General features: G+C 35.2%; 1 protein-coding gene across 4 annotated transcripts in view; it reads left to right on the top strand.

Moving 5' to 3' along the window:
- Cnksr2 (connector enhancer of kinase suppressor of Ras 2) overlaps positions 1–21659 on the top strand; it is a 314719-nt gene that overhangs the window by 140166 nt on the left and 152894 nt on the right. For all 4 annotated transcript variants that reach the window (XM_023715390.1, XM_023715389.1, XM_004631400.2 and 1 more), the window contains exon 6: positions 17707–17826. In XM_023715390.1, the coding sequence (XP_023571158.1) occupies positions 17707–17826 (120 nt within the window). The remainder of the gene's footprint in view (positions 1–17706; positions 17827–21659) is intronic.

The raw sequence follows: 21659 nt of genomic DNA, 5'->3' as shown, positions 1-21659 counted from the left end.
TTGGGTATTTTGTCCCAACAACAAGAGAAAAATAACTGAGACAGAATTTCTTACCAAGAAGCAGGGTTGTTGCCATGACTAAACCTGACAATGTGCATAATAAACCTTTGGGAATTGTCTTTGGGAAGGGTTAGGAAGGGTTCAGAGATGCTGCCTGCAAGAGAAGCACTGGAATGCCTTCAGCTGTTCTGTATGGGAGTTTCTGGTCAGCATTCAGAAGACCAGAAAGCTGATAGAAATTATGCCTGTAAAGACTAGCCTGGGGAAGTTTCTTCTGTGAAGGACTACATTGGTTGTTGGACTCCAGATGATGTGTGTTTGGGCTTGGCAGAAAATTTGTCTGAATTTTGCTTGTGCCCAGAGACTTCACCTGAGACTAGATTAAGCACCGAGGACTAATAAATCTTGAAAAAGAAATTTGAAGAGTTGGCCAAATAGCTCAGCAGATTAAAGCACCTGCAAGCAGGTGAAGGGGCCAGGGATTCAATCCCCAGGCCTACTGTACCAGCCTCAACCCCAGGGCATGCTGAGAAGGCAATTGAGACGGGGCATGGTGGCCTGTGCCTGTAATCCAAGCCCTTGGGAGAGTATAAACAGGCAGATCACTACGAGTCTGTTCTAGTAGTGAGACCCTGAACACCCTGTAGACCCTTTCTTAAAAATAAGCATAAAAAAGAAATTTCAAGGCATTTGAATGTTGAGACAGTGGCATGGCTATGGTTGGGGGCTTTTAGTCAGATTTATGTGAAGAATCAAGTGCAAAGAACCCAGAAGCATGATTTAAAAATGTGGATTTGGCCAGAAAAAAAGCATCAATAAAGATGTAGACTACAAAGGTAGAATTGAGATCTCCATTGCTGAGAAAGAACAGAAGACTAGTAAAGATGGCCTGAGGGCATCACATAAAGCAGCAAGTCTCCACCCTTTATAGCCTCAAAACTGCAAAAATGAAATACTGCTTGGAGGAGAGAGCTACAAAGTGGTATGTTCCAGAATGGCAGTGGCGGCCATACCAGGTTCCAGAATGGCGGCAGTATAGAGAATTTGTACCTCAGAATCAGGTTCACAGTGCTGAATGATCCAGGCACTCAACCCCTACAACCAAGAGAAAAAAAAAAACCTGGGTATTGCTCCAGCTGGCAGCAGACCTTGGCATTATCCATGTGGCATTGGTTTTAGGCGTATGCAGTATGCAAGAGTTGTGAGATTAAGAAGGCTTCCACCTAGATTTCAAAAGAAGACCTAGGAAGCCAGACAGTTTGCCCCTGGAAAGGCAGTGTGTAAAGCAGAGAGCAAGAAGTGTAACATGCAGTGGAAACACCCAAAGTTTGGAAAAGCCAGAACCATGGATTGCCTGAAGAAATCTATGGGGAGGAAGCAAAGCCAGCCCCAGAAAGAAGCCATGGGAGCTACAACCATCAGAAGTGCCATAGAGGTGGAGGCACATGGAGCTCTAATTTGCTCCAGATTGCTTCTGATTTTCCACATGTAACTGCAGGACTTAATGTTTGTCCTCTGGATTTTTCACTTGCTTTGGTCCCAATGCTTTGTGTCTCACTATTTGGACCTTTTGGAATGGTAATGTTTATCTTGTGCCATTGAAAGTTGGAAATGTTTAACTTCTCATTTGTACAGTGGCTCACACCTAAGAGTTTGCTTTGCTGTTAGGAACTTGGCAACTCTTAGAGATGGACAAAATGCTTTTTATAAAGGAATCTGCATGAGTTTTGGGGGGACCAAGGGTGAAATGTTATGGTTTGTGTCTAGTTGTACCCCCAAAGCCTTATACAGTCATTGGGATAGACTTCTAGAGTTTGTGATTAATTGACGATCCAATTCAGGGATTATGGATGTGAGTGCTACGCCACCCCTGGGGTGGGTAATCTGCATGCAATATAAGTAAGAGAGAAAGGCCTGCTAGCTGCTGCAGCCACTGCTCTTTCCTTTGCTCTTTGTTGTTTCCTGCTGCCATGAACTGTTGCTCTCTGTCTTGTGCCACGCTTCATTGGAGCCAGCCAAGTATGGACTGAAACCTTCACTAACTGTGAGCTAAATAAAGCTTTTCTGCCTTAATTATGGGTGTTGGGTATTTTGTCCCAGCAATGAGAGAAAAGTAACTGAGACAATTTCTGTCTTTCTATTGATGACTTCCCATTGTAATCTTTAGTAGACCAGAATAAAAATGATCTCAAAGATGCTAGCCCCATTCTATGATCATCAGTTCTTTAGTGTGGTTGAGATTAATGAGTATGAAGTGTTTCATATCTATGATTACTTTTCTATGGTATTGGTAGAGAATTCTTCAGATATGCTTCTCATTTGACTTTTAATATAGCCATAAAGGAGATTTTCCTGGATGGGCCTGACTGCATGTAAGGCCTTTAAAATACTGAAAAAGAATGCAGACATCCCTTGATAGCCTTGAAGAAGTCAGCTACTATGTTGTAAGAGGGCTTGTGAAGGACACCTACCTAGCCAGTGCCCAATGACAACCTCTAGGATCTTAGACTTATCCCCCAAATTATGCCAGCAAGAAAAATGAGTCCGTATTCATACAACCACAGGGAAATGAATTCTTCTAAAGATCTAAATGAACGTGGAAGCAATTTTTCCTTACTTAACCCTCCCTGGAAGTATTCACCCACTTGATATAAAAGCGGCAGTTTGTAAGACCCTAAGCAGAAGACCAGAGGCTAAATCTAGTGCTTATACTCAAGATTCATGGAAACTAAGAGAGAATAAATGTGTGTTACTTTAAGCCTCTGAGATTTTAATAGTTGGCCACATCATTATATAAGCAATGAATATATCATCATTAATTTGAATTTCCACTCTGATGACCAAAACAAAATAAAAAAATTTAAATAAAACAAACAAGAGACTAAGGGCCAACAGAAAATAAGTCTGAAGACAATTCTCTGGAGAATCTAAATATAAGATGCCTGTATTGCCATTGAAATAGTTTGAGTCACATCTAATTGTAAAGAATTCTTCAGTAAGAGATAATTTGTCATTGTTAAAAGAACCCTTGACTGGGCATCAGGACTTTATAGATTTTTACTCTTGACTTTGCCATTGACTTTGTTATATAACACGTACAGATTGTTTAACCTTTCCAGAATCCCCAGCTGTCTTTCAGGTAAAGTGAACAAAAATTATCATAGGTCATATTGAAAGCTATAGTGACAGGACTGATACTGACAATTAACTTTAGAATCTTTAGGATTCAATGTGGGCAAATTTCAAGGAAACAATGCCTCTAAGATCATAAGATTTGACAATTTTAAATCACAACTGGCTCTCGGGGACCAGTGCCTTTTTTGTTATCAGAAGTACAAGGATAATGTACATAATGTCAGTGATGTGAAGGGGAAAACCAAATACAATGAAAGATAATTTGTTCCAGGTTCTCAAATCCCTAAGAATAATAGTTAGCATTTGATTCCTGGAACAGATACTCAACAATGTTTGAATATGTATATATATATGAAGCACTGTTGTTGTGATGGTGGCTGAGTCATTACTTCATTTTCATAGTTATTTTGTTATATTTTGCCCACTAAAAAAGGTGTAAAGCATAAAGGGATTATAGGAGCTTTTCAGGACATTGTTGGAATGAAGTTCACATGACCTTTATTAATACTGAAAGTTGTTACCTGAAACTATTTGAAACTCTTAAACTTTACTGTATACAGATAGAATTTTAGCATTGTGTATTAAAATGTTGTCCTATTGTGTCAGGTATTAGGTTAAAAGTTTGTTCCTCCTTCAGTCGTCTTTACTCATGTGAACAAGAAATTCTGTCAAATTTAAGGAAAGTACATACAGAATAATACTTTAAATACCAATTTAAATTATGTTTTCAACTTTTACTCTTTCATTTATCTATGATCACTCCCTTCATGTGTTTTCTTCATGGATCAGTATAATTAGTACAAAATTTTTAGTACAAGGAGATGCTAAGTATAATGTATTTATAAATGAGGCTTATATCCTGTAGATTTGTCATTATTTAATATTAAATTTAATGTATAATTGTAAAATTCACATATCCTATGTTTTCCAAATAAAATTCAAATTTCATCTGAAATTTGCATAGTTGTTGGGATTATACAGACTTGTACTGATATTCAAACTAAACAATTAAAATAATTATTTTTTCTCAACACTTTTAATTGAAATATTGTTTGTATCAATAACTATTTCACATGTATCCACCATTTATCAAAATAATTGATTTCCATTTTATTGGTAATAAGCCTGTGTTGTTTAATATTTAAATTGTAGCTTTCACATCACTGCTCTTACCTTAAAATATATATTCATCAGTTATTTCCTTTATTTCATCTAGTTTTATGTTTTATACCCTTTTCTTTGTATCAATGTATATAACCAAAGATTAGAAGTTTCTTTTTTAAAATCTTATGAACCTGAAGCTCTTTTCTCTGTCAAGCTATTTTTATAACTAAAGATGATTTTATTCATTTAATCCAATATACTCTGAAGAATAACAAACCAATTCTTCCCTTATTTAGAAAAAAATATTTTAAGTAGTTAAATCATGCCTGTGTATGCTTTGTAACCAAAAACTTTTTTCTATCTCTTAGCTTTTCATGTATGTACTTAGAAAACTTTCTACATTTCCCTTTTTAATACAATATTTAATACTTCCTGTATTTATCTGCAAAGTATTTATAATTTCAGAGATAACCAAAGAATACTGCTTAGAGATACAAATGTTCTCTCACTATTGCTTAATAGTGTATGTTTTTTAAGTCACTACAGTGGCTACAATACTGCATTTATATCTGTTTTGAAGCCATTCTTTTCTTTATGCTCCACTTATGTCTTTTTGTCTTTTGAACTATAGAATCAGATAAACATAGTGAAGTTTATAAATGTACGTATATTTTTATCAGTCATTTAACGATGAGAATTTTCCTTTTGCTATTTTTTTTAAAAATGAAGCAGACATTGATTTTAAATTATATAAAATCAAATAAGTAAAAAATATACATATGTTTATAAACTTTACTATTTTAAACTTCATTTAAAATCAATGTCTGCTTTTAATACACTTATTGTGAAAAATAGGGATAAAAACCTGTATAAAAAGTAGCCATCAGTCATTTAACTATGAGAATTTTCCTTTTGCTATTTTTTTTTTTCAGTACCGGGGATTGAACTCAGGAACTTGTGCTTGCCAGGCAAGCACTTATTCTACTGAGCTATCTCCCTGGCCCTCCTTTTGCTATTAAAATGAGGGTTTTCTTGAGAGCTATCTTTCAGAATTTCAATCTATCTTTCAGATCTACCATTCTTAATTTTTTATCAAATTAAAAATTTATTCATAATTTTAGAATACACAGCTTTGCCAACTCTGAATAGACAACACCTTTAAAAACTTTTAACAAGAAACAAATATTCTTTATCTAAACCCATTCTAAATTGCAAGAATACTTGCTGGTCTACTTTTTTTTTTTTTTTTTTTTTTCAGATCTGGGGATTGAACTCAGGCCCTTGCGCTTGCCAGAGAAGCACTTATTCCACTGAGCTATTTCCCTGGCCCCCAACTACTTTATATTTAATTAAACTCATATTTTAAATGTGTTATATACACGTGTAATGTATGAAGCAGACATTGATTTTGCATTATATAAAATCAAATATGCAAATAAAGCTAAGTTATGATCTAAGAATGAAAGTAGAGTATGCAGAATAATTATTAAGAATGCAAATCCAGAGCCATCCAGATAGCTCAGCAGACTAAAGCACCCGCTTAGGCAGATACAGGACCAGCGTTCCATCTCCAGCATTCTGTGCTGGCCCCAAGCCCAAGGCATGCTGAGATGGCAAATGAGACTAGGCGTGATAGTGTGTTGCTGTAATCCCAGTGCTTGGGAGGCTAAAAACAGGATGATCACTATGAGTCTGATCTGTATAGTGAGACCCTGTAGACCCTTCTCTGAATACATTTTAAAAAAGAATGCAGATAGTTCAGCCAAATTTGTAATCTTAGTCTATTTCTTATTAAGTTGGATATAGTTAAACCTACTTCAAAAAGTTGTAAAGATAAAGGCAATGAATATGAAATATTTAGCAGTCTGCAAATGTATGATAAGTACTTACAAATCACTTTTACTAATAATGATTTTAGATAATAATAACTGTCTTAGTTACTTTTCTCATTGCTAAGACAGAATACCCAATGCCCAAAATTAAGGGAGGAAAAATTTATTTAACTCTCAATTTGTAGAGATTTCTGTCCATAATTAGTTGGTTCCCCAGGCTGGCTTTGAAGAATAGAATCACAGAAAAGAACCAGTTCATGACAAGCAGAAAATAGCAAAAAGAAGCAAGCAAGGAACCTTACCAGAGTCCTTCAGCCCCTTTTATGTTTTCCAGACTACTTAGGGCAGGTAGGGCACACAACCTTAATATTAGTGCCCTTGAGCTTTGTATTGTACCTTGGATCAATTATCGCAGACTCTAGATCCAGCCTCCTCTTAAAAAGCCCCACTTATGACCCCATGAGGCTTTGCAGGGGTGAGGAAAACATTTGAACACATGCCATAACAATAACTATGCATTTTTCTTGCAGTATTATAACGTTTTTCTGTAACAAATTCTGAATGATAGATAATACTTAAAATAACATTGTAATATCCCATGAGAATGACCAAATTCACTTTTTATAAGTGTTTAGTAACTTCTCTGAAAACTTGACATAGTAGTTTTTGGCAATGGTTTCATATACGTATGATACAATTCAGAGTATGAATTACCATATAGATCAGGGACATTTACACTTGTTGCAGTTGAATTAGTCAAGTGTCAAATGCTGTAATATAAAAGTTCTAGTACATTGTCTTTAAAAAAGATCTCAAAGTTCTAGCAGAATTTCTTCTGTAATGTTTTTAAGACTTTTTGTGGTGCTAAGATTAAGCTCAGAGATTTTTCACTGAGCTACATCCTCAGGCCTTTTTAAAAATTTGAGACATTATCTGATTACTAAGTTCCCCCGGCTGAGCTTGAACTTCTGATGCTTTTACCTCAGACTCTTAGAGTTCTGTTGCTATGGTTTGTGTCTAGGTGTCCTCTGAAACTCTCAGTCAGTAATGGGGGCCGGCTTCTAGTTTTTCAGACTGATCTACGATCCAATGATTGAAATATGGGTGTGAGTGCTACATGCACCCTGGGGCAAGTAGCCTACATACAGTATAAGGGAGGGAAAGAGGCGTGCTCTGTCTTCTCCTTTCCCTTTTGCTCTTATTGCTTTTGCCTTTCCTCCACCATGAACTGTTGTCCTCTGCCACGTGCAACTGTCTCAAAGCTTCATCCCAAGTATGGGATGAAGCCTCCAAAAACTATGAGCTAAAAAAAGTTTCCTTTTTTAATTCTTGGTGTCAGTTATTTTGTCTCAGCAAGGAGAGAAAAATAACCATGACAGAATTTGGTACCAGGAGTGGGGTTGTTGCTGTGATTATACATGAGCATGTGGTATAAGAGCCTTTGGGAATTGCTTGTAGGAAGAGTTTTGAAAGATTCAGAGATGTCATCTGAAAGAGCAGAGCTGGAATGTCTTAAGATGTTCCATATGGGAGATTCTGGCCAGAGCTCAGAACACTAGAAGGTTGATAGAAATCCTGCTGGTAAAGACTGCACTTGGGAGGTTTCTGCTACGAATAAGGACTGCATTTGCTTTTGGACTCCAGATGATGTGTGTTATGGTTTGGCAAAAAGTTCGTCTACCTTTTTCTCATGTCCGCAAATGTTGCCTGAGACTAAGGTTAAGTGTGGTGGACTAATTAATCTGGCAGAAGAAAATTCAAGGCAAATGAATGTTGGGGCAGTGGCATGGCTATTGTTTGGCACTTTTAGACAGGTTTATGTTGAAAATGAAGAGCAAAGAGCCACGCAGGATGATTTAAAATGCTGTGAGTTTGGTCAAGAAAAATAGTTCCAGTAAAGCTTTGTTTTGCAAAAATAGAGCTGAGGAGATCTTGATTGCTGAGAAGGAACAAAAGGGAATATAAGAGATTGCCTGAGGATATCAAAAGCAGCAATTTTCCACCCTTTGCAGCCTCAAAACTTCAAAAGTGAAAGACTTTACTTTGAGAAGAAACCTGCAGAGCATCATGTTCCAGAATGGCAGAAGAAGCCACATTGTGTTCCAAAATGACAGTGGCCAGACCAGGTTCTAGAATGGCGGCAGCATAGAGAATTTGTTCCTTAAAATCAGGTTCAGAGTGCTCAGATTTCCATTCACTTAAACCCTACAGCCAACAAAGAAGAATGTCTGGCTACTACTTCAGCTGGCAATGGAACTTGGCCTCATCCACAGGGACTAGTTTTAGAAGTATGCAGAATTCAAGAGTTACGTGGTTAAGACAACTTCTGCTGAGATTTCAGAAGGCCAGCAAAGCCAGGAAGTTTGCCTCTGAGGGGTCAATATGTGATGCTTTGAATGAGAAGCCAAAGATGCAGTGGAGACCCCAGAAGTTTGAAAAATCCAGTAATGTGGATCATCTAAGCAAAGTTGCAAGGAAGGAGCAAAGCAGGCCTAAGAGAAAAACCATGGGAGCTACAACCACCAGAAATGCCATAGGAATGGAGCCACATAAGCTATTTGGAACTCACAACTTAATACAGATTGCTTCAGATATTCCTCAGGGAATTACAGGACATGATATTATCCTTGGTACATGTTGGACTTGCTTTAGTCCTGATGCTTGTTATACCTCTTTGTACCTTTTGGGATGGAAAGTTCTATCTTGTGCCATTGAATGCTGGAAGTGTTTAACTTTTCATTTGTGCAGGATCTCAAAGCTAAGAGATCTCAGAGGAGACAGAACTTTGGACTTTTCAGCAATGCTGAAACTGTTAGGACTTTGGCAACTCTTAGATATGGAGTAAAATGCCTTTTGCATGAAGGGATGCATGTGAGATTTTGGGAGGCTAGGGGAAGAACGTTATGGTTTGTGTCTCGATGTCACCCAAAATCTTCCCACAGGAATGGGGGTAGGCTTTTGGAATTTGTGATTGATCCATGGACCGATGGTTGGAATATGGGTTTGAGTGCTACACTTACCCTGGGACAAGTACCTGTATAAAGTATAAGGGAAAGAAAGAGGCTTGCTCTCTTCTCCTTTATCTTTTGCTCTTTGTTGCTTTTGTTGTTATCCACCTCCATGAATTGTTGCCCTCTGCCATGTGCCACTTTGCTTTGGAGCCAGCCAAGTACAGACATAGCCCTCCAAGACCTGTGAGCTAAATAAAATTTTCCTTCCTTAATTCTAGGCATCATGCATTTTGTCTTGTAATGAGAGAAAAGTACCAAGACAGCTGGGATTAGAGATGTGTAACACCTGCACCCAGTTTTCAAGATCTTTAACCCATTCACTTTTGTATTTCCAACAGTATATAGCACATATCAGGCATTTGACCAACAAAATTAATCAACAGAGGAATCTTAGCAGATGCTTTGCAACTTGATGTGGATTTAATTGGCATGTTCTTTTTCCTAAAATATCTTTAGTCTATTATTTCTACCTTTCCTCCTCCCATACCAGTTATAAATTTCACTAGTGCTTGAATATAGGAGCTACTATTGTTCACTACCAGATTGTTATATAAAATGTTGAGTGTTGTAATGTGCGTATATTGTGACATTTATACATTGACTCTTCAAGTATGCTTCGCTTTGTAGAAACCAAAAAATGCTGTTTTTATCATACCAATGTAGTAATCTTGAGATCAGCATGCAATCAAGTATGCAGTATAAAAACTTTCAGAACTATGTTTTCTTCCTGTTTAAAATAAAAAATAGTAAGAATGAGAGTTTAATCACATACAGAATAGAGAAATAATAGAAGTATAAAAATGAGGTATAAAAAGTAAAGCCATATTAATATGCTGAGCTGTAAAATGCTCAAGTCAACAACTTATGACAATGCCAGTCCTATGGATAACCCACTACTATTATGGACTACTGGACTATATTGGATTATTTTGCTGAATTCACTCACCTATAATATTTAAATGGCAATGGAATGCCCATCTCTGACAAAACTAAACCAAAAAAAGGGATACAAATGAAGGACCATTTTGTATCTGTGTATACAAAATAATTAAGATATACCACTACTTTCTCTTAATTCAATGAGGAGAAATATTTGTTCTAATAGTGTTTGTGGACAGGATATCATGTCTGCATCTTGTACTATGAATAACCACTACAAAGACAACAATATGCAGTGTATTAATTATTGTACCTGTCCTGCTGACCTGTTTTGAAACTGTCTCTGTGAAAGCCTGAGAGAATGTTTTCTCTCCATGTGACTCTCCTTAGGCACACTCTACATCATCGATCACTTTCCTCGTTGGCCCCATAATCTCCTTGATCAGAAAATTTGGGACACTGCCAAGTTACATGATGTTACAGTACAACTTCTCATATATCCTGAGTCTTAATTGACCTTGGAAGGCTAGGGCCAAAATGTTGGCTTTCCTTGCAGCCCTCCTTTTCATTTAATTTTGGTCTACAAACTTAGGTTGTTAACCATACAGAAGGCAAGCTTATTATTATTACCATACAACTTAGGCTGTTAAGCTTAACCTCACTATCTGTCTGCATATCAAACACCTTGGCTGACATTGACAAACAATCTGAGGTACAGAATCTCAGGATAAATCCTGAGGGGATTTCACGGACCATATCAGACCCAAAAGCTACAACTCTTGTTGCATAGGTCCTGCTTTACCTTGGTCTTAAACACCCAGCAGAAAAGTATAAAAACAAAATATAAGAAGTAAAGCCATGCTGCTATGTTGAGCTGTAGGGGACTCAGGTCAGCAATTTCTGACATTGCCAGTGAAGTGGAAGGCTCAATACTATTATGGACTACTGAACTATTTTAGATTATTTTGCTGAGTTAACACACCTATAATATTCAAATAATGGAACTTAACAAAAAAAGGTATGCAGATTAATGTCCATTTTGTATCTGTGTATTCAAAGTGGTTAGGATAGATATATAGTTACATTCTCTTAATGAATAGAGGGATTTGTTCTAATGGTGTTTGTAGATAGGATATCATGCCCGCCCACATCTTATACAGCAATTAACCACTGGGAGGAATGTATGCAATGTGTTAATTATTGAAACTGTCTTACCAATTTGATTTGAAACTGTCTCATTGCTATTTGTTTATCAATACAATTATGGAAAAAAGAAACTGTCTCATTGCTATTTTTATCTCAACAAAATTAATTAAAAAAACAATTTAAATATCCCATGGTATTTTTTCCTGTCAAACAATTTGAACTGCAACTGTTTATCCAATTGTCTGATTTTGTGTATTGCAGTTTCCTCTCTTTCTACAGGCTATTGATAAACATTTTCAAGAGGAATAAATATACAAACACACAGCACGTGCATGCACACATACACATGATTCTAGGATGACCTACATATTTTTTGAATGGAATAATGTACGTGTCACTCACTTTGTTCAAAAACATTTAATTCCAAGATAGGAGCAGCACAGCATAAACCTATGTTCAGGTTCTTGGGTGATTGCACAAATCCCTTTCCCACTATGCTGTCTCTATTTTGAGTTCTATATTCCTGAGGGATTAGCCTTTTTCTTGGCACTCTGCCTACAGTCTCTTCAGGGTAGATGCCCTCTTTGTGCCTGAAAGTACCAAGATCTGAACATTAAAAAGATTGGGTATGAAGGTGGACTAGTCAGGGTGTAGATGATCCCATGAAGTATAACATGTGAAATCACTTTGAGTTAAGATTGAGCCCTTTGAGGGTAGCGAAATAAACAGGATGAAAATAAGCATTTATTTTGTGTCTTCTTTGAATAGGAGCCATATTGGACTCTGTGAGAAATACATTACCACGTTTTAGTTCTTACAAGCTATATACAGTAATCTATATTAGTTCATTTCATTTTCTACTTGAGGAAAATAGCCTTGAGGATATGAAATAATTTGCTTGCTGTCACAAATAAGTCATTGTCAAGGTGGCAATTTCCCACATTGATCTTTATATCAAGCCACATTCTATGGATATTGGTGTCATGTAACTAGTGTCTAAGGAAGTAATAGCCTCCTTAGTTAAAGTATAACCTTGAGAAGCAGATACAAAAAGGATGAGTGTCATTGCAGAGGGAAAATTAGCCTGATTTTTTCTTCAGTGTGAAGAAGCTGAACCCAGCATGAACTGAGGTCATGGACCAAGGACAGAATGCAAAGCAAAAAAAGAGTTTTTATTACCTTGACTAGACAGAAGGAACTGTCTCCTTCACAGCAGACTAATGCAGTTGTCACAAAATAAGTGAACAATACTGCATATAGATAGAAGATCATACTGTGATTCCTAAAAAATAATAGCTCACACTATCATAAAGGGAAAAAGCATCAAATGGTGGAAAGCAGGCTTTAGTAAGTACAGTAGGAGTGTGTGAACCATATGAGGACTAGTATATTTTAGAGCAAGATATCCCATGCTTTATTATTCATATCCTACTTTATTTATGAATATGCCATATCTAGTCTTAACCATGTATTTCAGATAAAATGTAAATTTTAAATTTATTGTTCTGTATTGTCATGAATGGATTTATCCTTACTAATGTAGTAGCTTTCTGTTATCAAACTATGGTACTAGTTTTTAAAGTTTGTTTACTCTTGAGTTTATTCAACTCATATATTTGGGACTAAGTATCATTCAATACTATTTAGTAAATACATTGTGTGTTCTATGTTATCTCTACCTGGTGTGAATAGTATGTAGGGTTAAGAATGAGAGAACAAATGTGAGAGATGAGAAGGATGTGGTCCCTGTCCCAAAGGTGTCAGTATAAGATAGTTATCATACATTTTCAAATTGTTCCTATACTGCTGAAAAAACAAATCAAGTTGTGTAAACTGCATGGAATAGGTGGGAAACTTAAATGCAGGCACCCTTAGCATGAAAATATGAACAAACAAGAAGAGTTCACTAAGCAATCTGGGAGGGTCATTTTTCCAGGCATTTAGATAAGTTTTTTACATATTTATTTGTTTATTCTTGAACAATAATATTGAATTGCAGGGCCGGCCAGATAGCTCACCAGACTAAAGCATCTGCTTAGGCAGATGCAGCAATCAGAGTTCGATCCCCAGCATGCTATGCCAGCCCCGCCCCCAAGGCACACTGAGACTGGGATTGAGACTGGGCATGGTGGCATGAGCCTGTAATCCCAGCTCTTTCAGAGGCTAAAAACAGGAGGATCTCAACGAATCCGATTTACGTAATGAGACCCTGTAGACCCTTACTAAAATACAATGATAATAATAATAGCATTGAATTGCAATGGTGACAACAGTGAAGTAAATAAAACACATTCGGCCAGTATTTTCTAAGTCTAAAAGGCAATAATTATAAAGTAAGAATTAGTAAACTATCACTTACAGGCCAGTTCTGGCTTACAGGCTGTTTTTATATATCTTTTTAGATTTTGTTTTAGTTAGTGTATGCTTATAATACAGAATAGTGCTGTTCGTTTAGGGGAATTTATACATGCTTGTAACATATCTTAGATAATTTTCAATCAATTTAGGCCACACTCCCTTTTTTCATTGTTACCATCGATCTGCTTCTCCATTATCAAGAGTATATTTTAGTTCCTATCATCTCAGCTTTATTTTGTCTTTTCATTGTTTTTTTCTTTATGTTTTAAATTGCTCATGTAAGAGAAAAGATGTAGTACAAAGTAGTGTAACACCTTCTCAGCCTGGCTTCTTTCACTTAATGAGATGGTGTTGATTTTAATTAATTTTCCTTGATTCCTTTGTTACATAAAAGATTTTTACTTTTTTAAATTTAATTTTATTTTGAGGAGTAAAAAGAGAAACAAAAGCAAATAAAAAATAGCAGAAAAAGGATAACATAAAACAATGCATATGTTACATATTTTCAAAAAAGTAATACCTAATTAACAATGGTTGTTATATTATCTATTTATAACATAAAATCTGTTGCTCAGATTAACAGATATAGTTATGCAAGATTGGACAAATAATTGAATATTAATGCTTGCTTTCAAGAAATCTTAATTTTTCCTTGTCTTTTTTAAAATTTAATTTTAAGAGAGAATAGTAATTGATAAGATCAGAAACAGTACACATTTAAAACACTGAGATGAGAGGTATTCGACCGTGGGTTTTGTATTACGCATTGCTGTCCTCGATGAAATTGCTCAGATTGTAGATATCAACATACAGATAGTCAAGGTGAAAATTCTAAATGTTGACTGCTATTTTCAAAAAACTGATGGAAATTATTAGCACAATCATCTCAGCCATCATATATATGTACATGATTCCCCCCTTCCTTTAAAAGTTTTTTTTTAATTTGATGTAATCTTTTTTGTGGATTCAGTATAGTGTGCTGTTAGCGTCCTTTTCAGGAAGGTTTTCCATGTTCCCTATGTCTACAAGTGTCTCTCCTATGCTACCATGCAGTAGCCTCAAAGTATCTGCTTTTATATCAGTTGGGCTTGATTTTCCTTCAGGGTGAAACAGAGGGCTCTAGTTTGTCTTTTACATGTAAATATCCAGTTTTCTCAGAGGCATTTGTTAAAGAGGCTGTCATCTTGCCTTTATAAGTTTGTGGCCACTTTATCAAAAATCAGATAACTCTAGGACTTAGGTTTGATTCTGATCTTACATTCTGTTCTCTTATCCTACATGTGAAATTCTGTGCTAATGCCATATTATTTTTATTATGATAGCTTTGTAGTATAATTTCAAGCAATGTGTTGTGATGCCTCTTAACTCAGAAGACCTAAGATTCTATTGAATCTTTTCTGATTCCGTTTGTTTCTTAGGACTTTGTTTTTAGTGCTGAAAGAATGTTGTTGTCATTTTAATAGTAATTGCATTCCTTAGGTATATTGCTTTTGGTAATATGGCCTTTTAAAAAATATAATTATTTATCAATTGATTTATTTGATACAGGGTCTCGCTACACAGTTTAGAGTTGTACTGATCCTCCTGTCTCTGCCTCCCCAGTACTGGGATTACAGGCGTGTACCACCACACCCAGTTTTGGGGCCAACACTACATGCAAACTTGGGTCTTTGCACTCAGACTGCTGATCTATCTCCCCAGCCCAAATACGGCTATTTTAACTGTAGTCATTCTGAGAATCTATGAATAAAACATATAGTTCTATTCTTGTTTTTAGATAGGGTTATGCTATATAGGTCAGGCTGGCTTGTAGTTTAGAGTGGCTGTGCACTTGCAGCACTCTTCTTGCCTCATCCTCTACCTCCCTCAGCCTGCTGGGATTACAGGTTTGCAGCAACATGCTAGGTTCAGATTTCCTTTTTTTATTGCTACTAGGGACTGAAGCAGGACCTGTTCATTGAATTCTGTCTCCAACCCCTTTTTATTATTAGTTTTGAGATAGTATCTCACTGTCACCACATTGCCAGGCTGGGCTTGAACTTATGACCTTGATGCCTCTGGACTTACAAGTGTTCTTCTACCATACTCAGCTTCTAATTTCTTCTTCAGATTCTTTCTGCAGTGTAATATAATTTCCATTGCACAGGTCTATAACTTCTTTGGTTAGGTTGAGTCCTAATTAATTATTTTAAGTCTTTCAGAATGGGGTTCTTTCCTGATTTCCTCCTCAGTACAGTCATTATAGGAGCATAGGAATACTATTCATCTCTCTGTGTTGATTTTCTTATCCTACCATTTTGCTCAATTTGTCAGATACAAAAGTTTAAGGTGTAGGTTTTCAAGTCTCATATGTGAAAACATATCATGTGCAAATAGGCTGATTGGAATTCTTCCTTCCCAATCACATTTCTTTTTTCCCTTTATCTTACTGCTCTGGTAAATCTTTAAGCACAGTATTGAAAAAAAGAGGTGATAATGGACTCTTGTCTTATTCCTGATTTTAGAGGAAATGCTTTTGCCTTTTCCCATTCAGTATGATGGCTGTGGCTTTGTCATATATAGATTTTATCAGTTTGAGGAAAGTTCTTTTTATACCTGTTTTCATCAGGGTTTTTATCACAAAGGGATTTGCGGTTTTACTGAAGATTTTTTTTCTATATCTATTGAGATGATCATGTGAGTATACTCTTAATTCTCTTTATATGTTTCATTACATTTATTGACATGTATATTTTAACACCCGCAGTCCTCAGATGAAACTGACATGATTACAGTGAATGATCTTTCTAAAATGTTGAATTCTGTTTGCAAGGTCTGTTTGAGAATTTTGGCATCTGTTTCATCAAGGAAATTGGCCAATATTTTCTCTTTTTTCTTGTTTGGAACCTTATCTGGTTTTGGTATCAAGGAAATGCTATGTTTAGAGAAAGAAGCTAAAAGGATTGCTTTCCTTATTATGTGGGAAAGTTTGAATATAATTGGCATTAGTTCTTCACTAAATTTCTGGTAATATTCAGCAGGAAATCCATTGATTCCTGAGCTTCATTTTGTTGATAGTGTTTTTCCAAAAGCATTAATTTTATTGCTTGTTATTGGTCTGTTTATGTTATTTATATCATCTTAATTCCATTTTGATAGGTCATAAATGTGTCTAAGCATTTATCCCTTTCTTTCAGCTTCTGCAATTTATTGTATTATACAATTTCAAAATAATATCTAATAACACTCTGGATCTCATTGTTATTTGTTACACTTTTACCCTTCTCATTTATAGTTTTATTAATCTTTTTATATCTTTTATTTTGTGTTTTCCTTCTTTTCTTCTTTTGATCTTTCTGAGTACTTTTCTTTCTCCTCTTATGCTCTACACCCCAGCTTACCCATCATCAATACTATTTCATTCTCTCAGGCTATTAAAAACTGTGTGAATTGTTAAGATAAGTTTTATATTATAGGATTGATACACTGTTGATTCTACAGATGCTGATATAATTGGTCCTCTTCTTTCAATGTATTTGTCTAGATTGATCCTAATATTTTGAGTACGTTACATATGGACATAAACATCCCAATATAACCAAAGCAAAGCCACATCATGGGGAGACATATGCAAACTAATGTTATCCCCACACTTGGGGGAAAAATACTTTTTTTGCGATCATGAAGTAAAAACACATCAAGATGTTTGACACTATACAATTGGAATTAGTGAACGTTATCATGTTCTCAGATTATAAATATTAGTAGGAAACAGTTATTTAAATATGATGAATCAAAGAGCATAAATAATAAGCATACCTTTCATAAATATTTTTTCATAAATATTGTATATAGGTCTTGTACATCGTGGTAATTTATTTGTAATTTATGGTGTAAATGTGTTGTGCTTATCAGATGCATTCTTTTTCACCTGAATATCTTTATATACAGATTCTACAAAATAAAATGCTGGTTAACTTTCTTTTACTCTTTCTTTTCTTTTTCTCTTATTTAAAAAGTTACAGGGGCCGGGGAGATGGCTCAGTGGAATAAGCACTTCCCTGGCAAGTGCAAGGGCCTGAGTTCAATCCCTGGTTCCACAAAAAAAAAAGAGAAGAAGTAAAAAAGTTACAGTGAAAGGCAATCTATATGCTACTGTTCTTTGATTTTTTTCTCATTAAAAACATATCAAAACATGACTCATACATTAATTTAAATGTGTGTGCACCATAACAATTTTTTTCTATTTTTTTTTCTTTCAGTGTAAAACTCTTTCTGGAGTCTGTGACCACATCATATCCTTGTCATCAGATCCTCTGGTTTCACAGTCTGCTCACCTGGAAGTTATTCAGCTGGCAAATATCAAACCAAGTGAAGGGCTGGTAAGAGATAAAAGTTTTATCAAAACCAATGTCTATCAGCAAACAGCTAATGATATATGGACAGCAGCCTCCAAATGTAGGAATATATGAATTTCAACACTGAATATTTTCTTTTTCCTAGAGAAGTTTAGGTAGTTGGCCCTTGTCATGATAAATAGTTTCATATTAGCTGGGCATGGTGGTACATACCTGTGATCCCAGCCCTCTAGGAAGCTAAGACAAGAGGACTGCCAGTTGAAACCAAGTCGGAACAACTTAACAAGAACTTTTCCAAAATTAAATAGAAGTGGGGATAAAACTGAATGGGAAGGCCTTATGTTTGATTCCCTGCACTACAAAAACATTGTGTAGAGCGATTAAAAATGGAGAATTGTAACTGGGAATTTCTCATTTATCCCATTTAATTTGTTAAGGTTTTAGCTTCAGTTGCACTTCTTCACACCCTTCCTTCAATGAAAATTTCTTAGGCTTAAAGAAAATTAAAGTGAAGCATTTTATAATAAGCACCATAATGTTACCTGCCTAAGCAGATATTTTCTTTGTTTTATGTTAATTTGTTCTAGCCTTAATAGATCTCATATAATGGATAACTAAAGGAAAATGATGTTATTTAGAAATCACATTTATTTTTGAGGGTAAGAAAATAGATATTGATAGTATTATGTTAATACCTGTGAAATGTATTCATGCTTATTATGAAATAATAAATATAATCAGCCCCTAGATTTTCCTTTGTTTTAAAATGCATTAATTCTAAATTCAGCCAAAGGGTTAATTTTTTTCTTAATGAATCTACTTGAAATATAAAATTAATATCTATGAGGAAAAGACAAAAACAAAAATCTAGCTAGGGAACACGTTACCTACTACAGAATTATTACACATTAGCTTAATGCTACAGTGCTTCCCTGTAGATAAATTTAGCGATTAATGATATTTTAGAAATTAGAGATCTTGAAAACTAGTGAGGTATTTTGTTGTTGTTGTTTTTGGTTTTTTTGCAGTACCAGAGATTGAACTCAGAACCCTGCGCTTGCCAGCCAAATTGAAAACTAGTATTGATAATTGAATCTAGTAACACATTGTTAAAAATCTCTAAGCATGTTTAACGTTTTGTAGCCTTTTTCTTCATACATACTCACATGTAACTGTTTCAAAAGGCAAAGCCTTCATTATCAACAAATAATTTTTTGGTTTAGGGTCATTTGTCTATCCCATAGAGTGACTGTTCTCCTGATATTTGGCCATAGCTTTCAAGAACCCACAATTCCTAGCATTTTTGTAGTTTTATCTGAAAGAAAAATGTCACCTTATCATATATGATCATATGGCTATGTGACATAACTTATAATGTGTCTTATGTTATATCTCACTTTGATTAAACAGCTTATTTCTAATATATATGAACTTATGAAGCAATCTGTATGGTTTTAAATTCAAATCATGGCACTCCCCACTTTTCTACTGTGTAGTTTTGTATGGCTTCAGTTATATGGTCATGGATAATTCCAGAGATAAACAATTCATCAACTGTAAAATGCACATAATTCTAAGCATTTTAATGAAATCTCATATGATCCACCTAGAACTAGAATCATCGCTTTGTCCAATTTCTCCACACTGTATATGCTACTGGCTAATTAATCACTTATTAACCATCTTATTTATCAAATTGACTAGTATTACAATGTTTTTGCTTAAGTAATACTTGTTTTACTTAATAATAGCCACAAACTCCAAGAGTATTAAGGGTGGCTATTCATACGTTTCAAATAGAAGCTAAAAAATATTTCTTTTAAATGAAAAATTGAAAATGCTAAATATTTTACAGCAATCACATTCACATAACTTTTATCATACTATATTATATTAAATGTTTTATTTTATAACTTATTGCTTAAGTCTTTTATAATGCTTCATTTATAAAATAAGCTTTATCCAAGATATGTTTGCATAGGAAAAAAACATAGCATATATAGGGTTTAACACTATTCCTGGTGTCAGGCATCCCCTAGAGGTCTTGGAATGTATCCCACATGGGTAAGGAAGGACCACAATATTTTGGTTACCTTCACAAAGTCCAGTTTTGTAAACCCTTGAATCAATGGTATTACCATGTTTCCCTTTCTGTCATATTTCTGTAGTTACCAAGGAAAGGAAGCTCTCTAAACAAAATTTGTAGGATGGAAAATTTTAAATTAAAATCATTACAGACTTGAAGTCAGGACACCTAAATATAAATCACCTATGTAAAACAGAAGAGTGAGAGTGATCTTGGGGAGGTAAAGAATGAATTTAGCTTCCTTGGACATGATCTTGTCATAAATAGTGAAAGGGGCCAATAGTGGATCATCTTTAAAGCTTGTTCTAGCCTTGTAGGTGTGTGGTTTTAAAGGTAAAATTTTGAAGAAACCTACCCCATTGTTTCCTCTTATTTACACTGACATCATGGGTAAAAATCACCATGTGGAATAAGTCAGTATAATGTAAATTAATAGGTTTTGCGACATCTTGTTTACTTTGAACAAAGGTATGGCTCTGGTGAGGGGTTTTTTTTATTTAAAAGAGGTAGATCTGTGTCTGGTGTTTGATATAGCTATTAATTAAAAATACTAAAAACCAGATTCAGTTAAACGTTCTGGGAAGAAGCTGAAAGAGAAAAGAAACAAGTGCCTACTAGCCACCAGATCTTTTCCTTACAATTTTATAAAGTACTATTTTTCTGAGTTTATAAGTGGGAAAACAGAATCATGAATCTTCACCAATCGATCCACTGTATAGTAAATAAATAATAGACAACAGAAATAGAGTTCAACAAGGAAAATCTATACAAAGTACATCCGAGCAAAGTTTTTCTCTATTATTTCAAATTCAGATTTAGAATTACCTAAAGGGCGGTATTGAAGACTTGTGATTTTAAAAGCCCAACTTATTTTTAATAGATGATAGGTACTCAACAGTGGTTGTTATATTGCGCATAGTTGTCTCTAACGTAGTTGCTCAGATTACAGATATAATCATATAAAATTGGTGAAAATAAAAGTTTTAAGCATTAACCTTTAAAACACTGATAAAAATCAGAAGTACAGCCATCTATCTATCCTGTGTCATACATAATATTTTTCCCTTCCTTAAAGGAATTCACTTTCAAGGGACAATGGGCAGCACCTTACTGGTTTGATATTTCAAAGGGAGGAAAATATTGAATTAGTTCAAAGTGAAGTTTTATAAAACTGTTTATTGTGATTCTTACCAAATGGGGAAAGCCTAGAGATTTTATATGACTTATTCAAAATATTTTAAAATTCAGGCATCTTTAAGTACTTTAGAAATAGATTTGAGGTTTTGATATGTAAACATTCCTGTCACATGTACTTAGCAAATAGGAAATGTCTAAATAGTAAATGAAGAGGAAAAATATGGAAGAATGCTAAGCTTTAATGAAGTTTAATCAGCTTATACAAGTCTGCATATCTTCTGCCAACTTTCTTTTTTTTCTGTATTTGGTACAGGATCTCACTACACAGCTCAGACTTGTAGTGATCCTTCTGTTTTCAGCCTCCCTAGTGCTGGGATTACAGGCATGTGCCACCACACCCAGCATGAGATATTAGGGATCAAACCCCAGTCCCTGCACTTGCCTAAGCAGGTGCTTAGTCTGCTGAGTTATCTCACCAGACCTTCTTCTGCCAGCTTTAAAACAGAGCATTTCTCATAGTCAAAAGATAACTGCTGGGCTGGAGAGATGGCTCAGTGGTCTAAAGCACCTACTTAGAACAAGCTTAGCAAAGCATCAGGGACCGCGGTTCGATCCCCCAGCACCACATGCCAGC

Source organism: Octodon degus, unplaced genomic scaffold, assembly GCF_000260255.1.
Source record: "Octodon degus isolate 3935 unplaced genomic scaffold, OctDeg1.0 scaffold00041, whole genome shotgun sequence".
Lineage (NCBI taxonomy): Eukaryota > Metazoa > Chordata > Mammalia > Rodentia > Octodontidae > Octodon > Octodon degus.
Note: the sequence above shows the minus strand (reverse complement) of the source record. Positions and strands in the feature narration are given on the sequence as shown.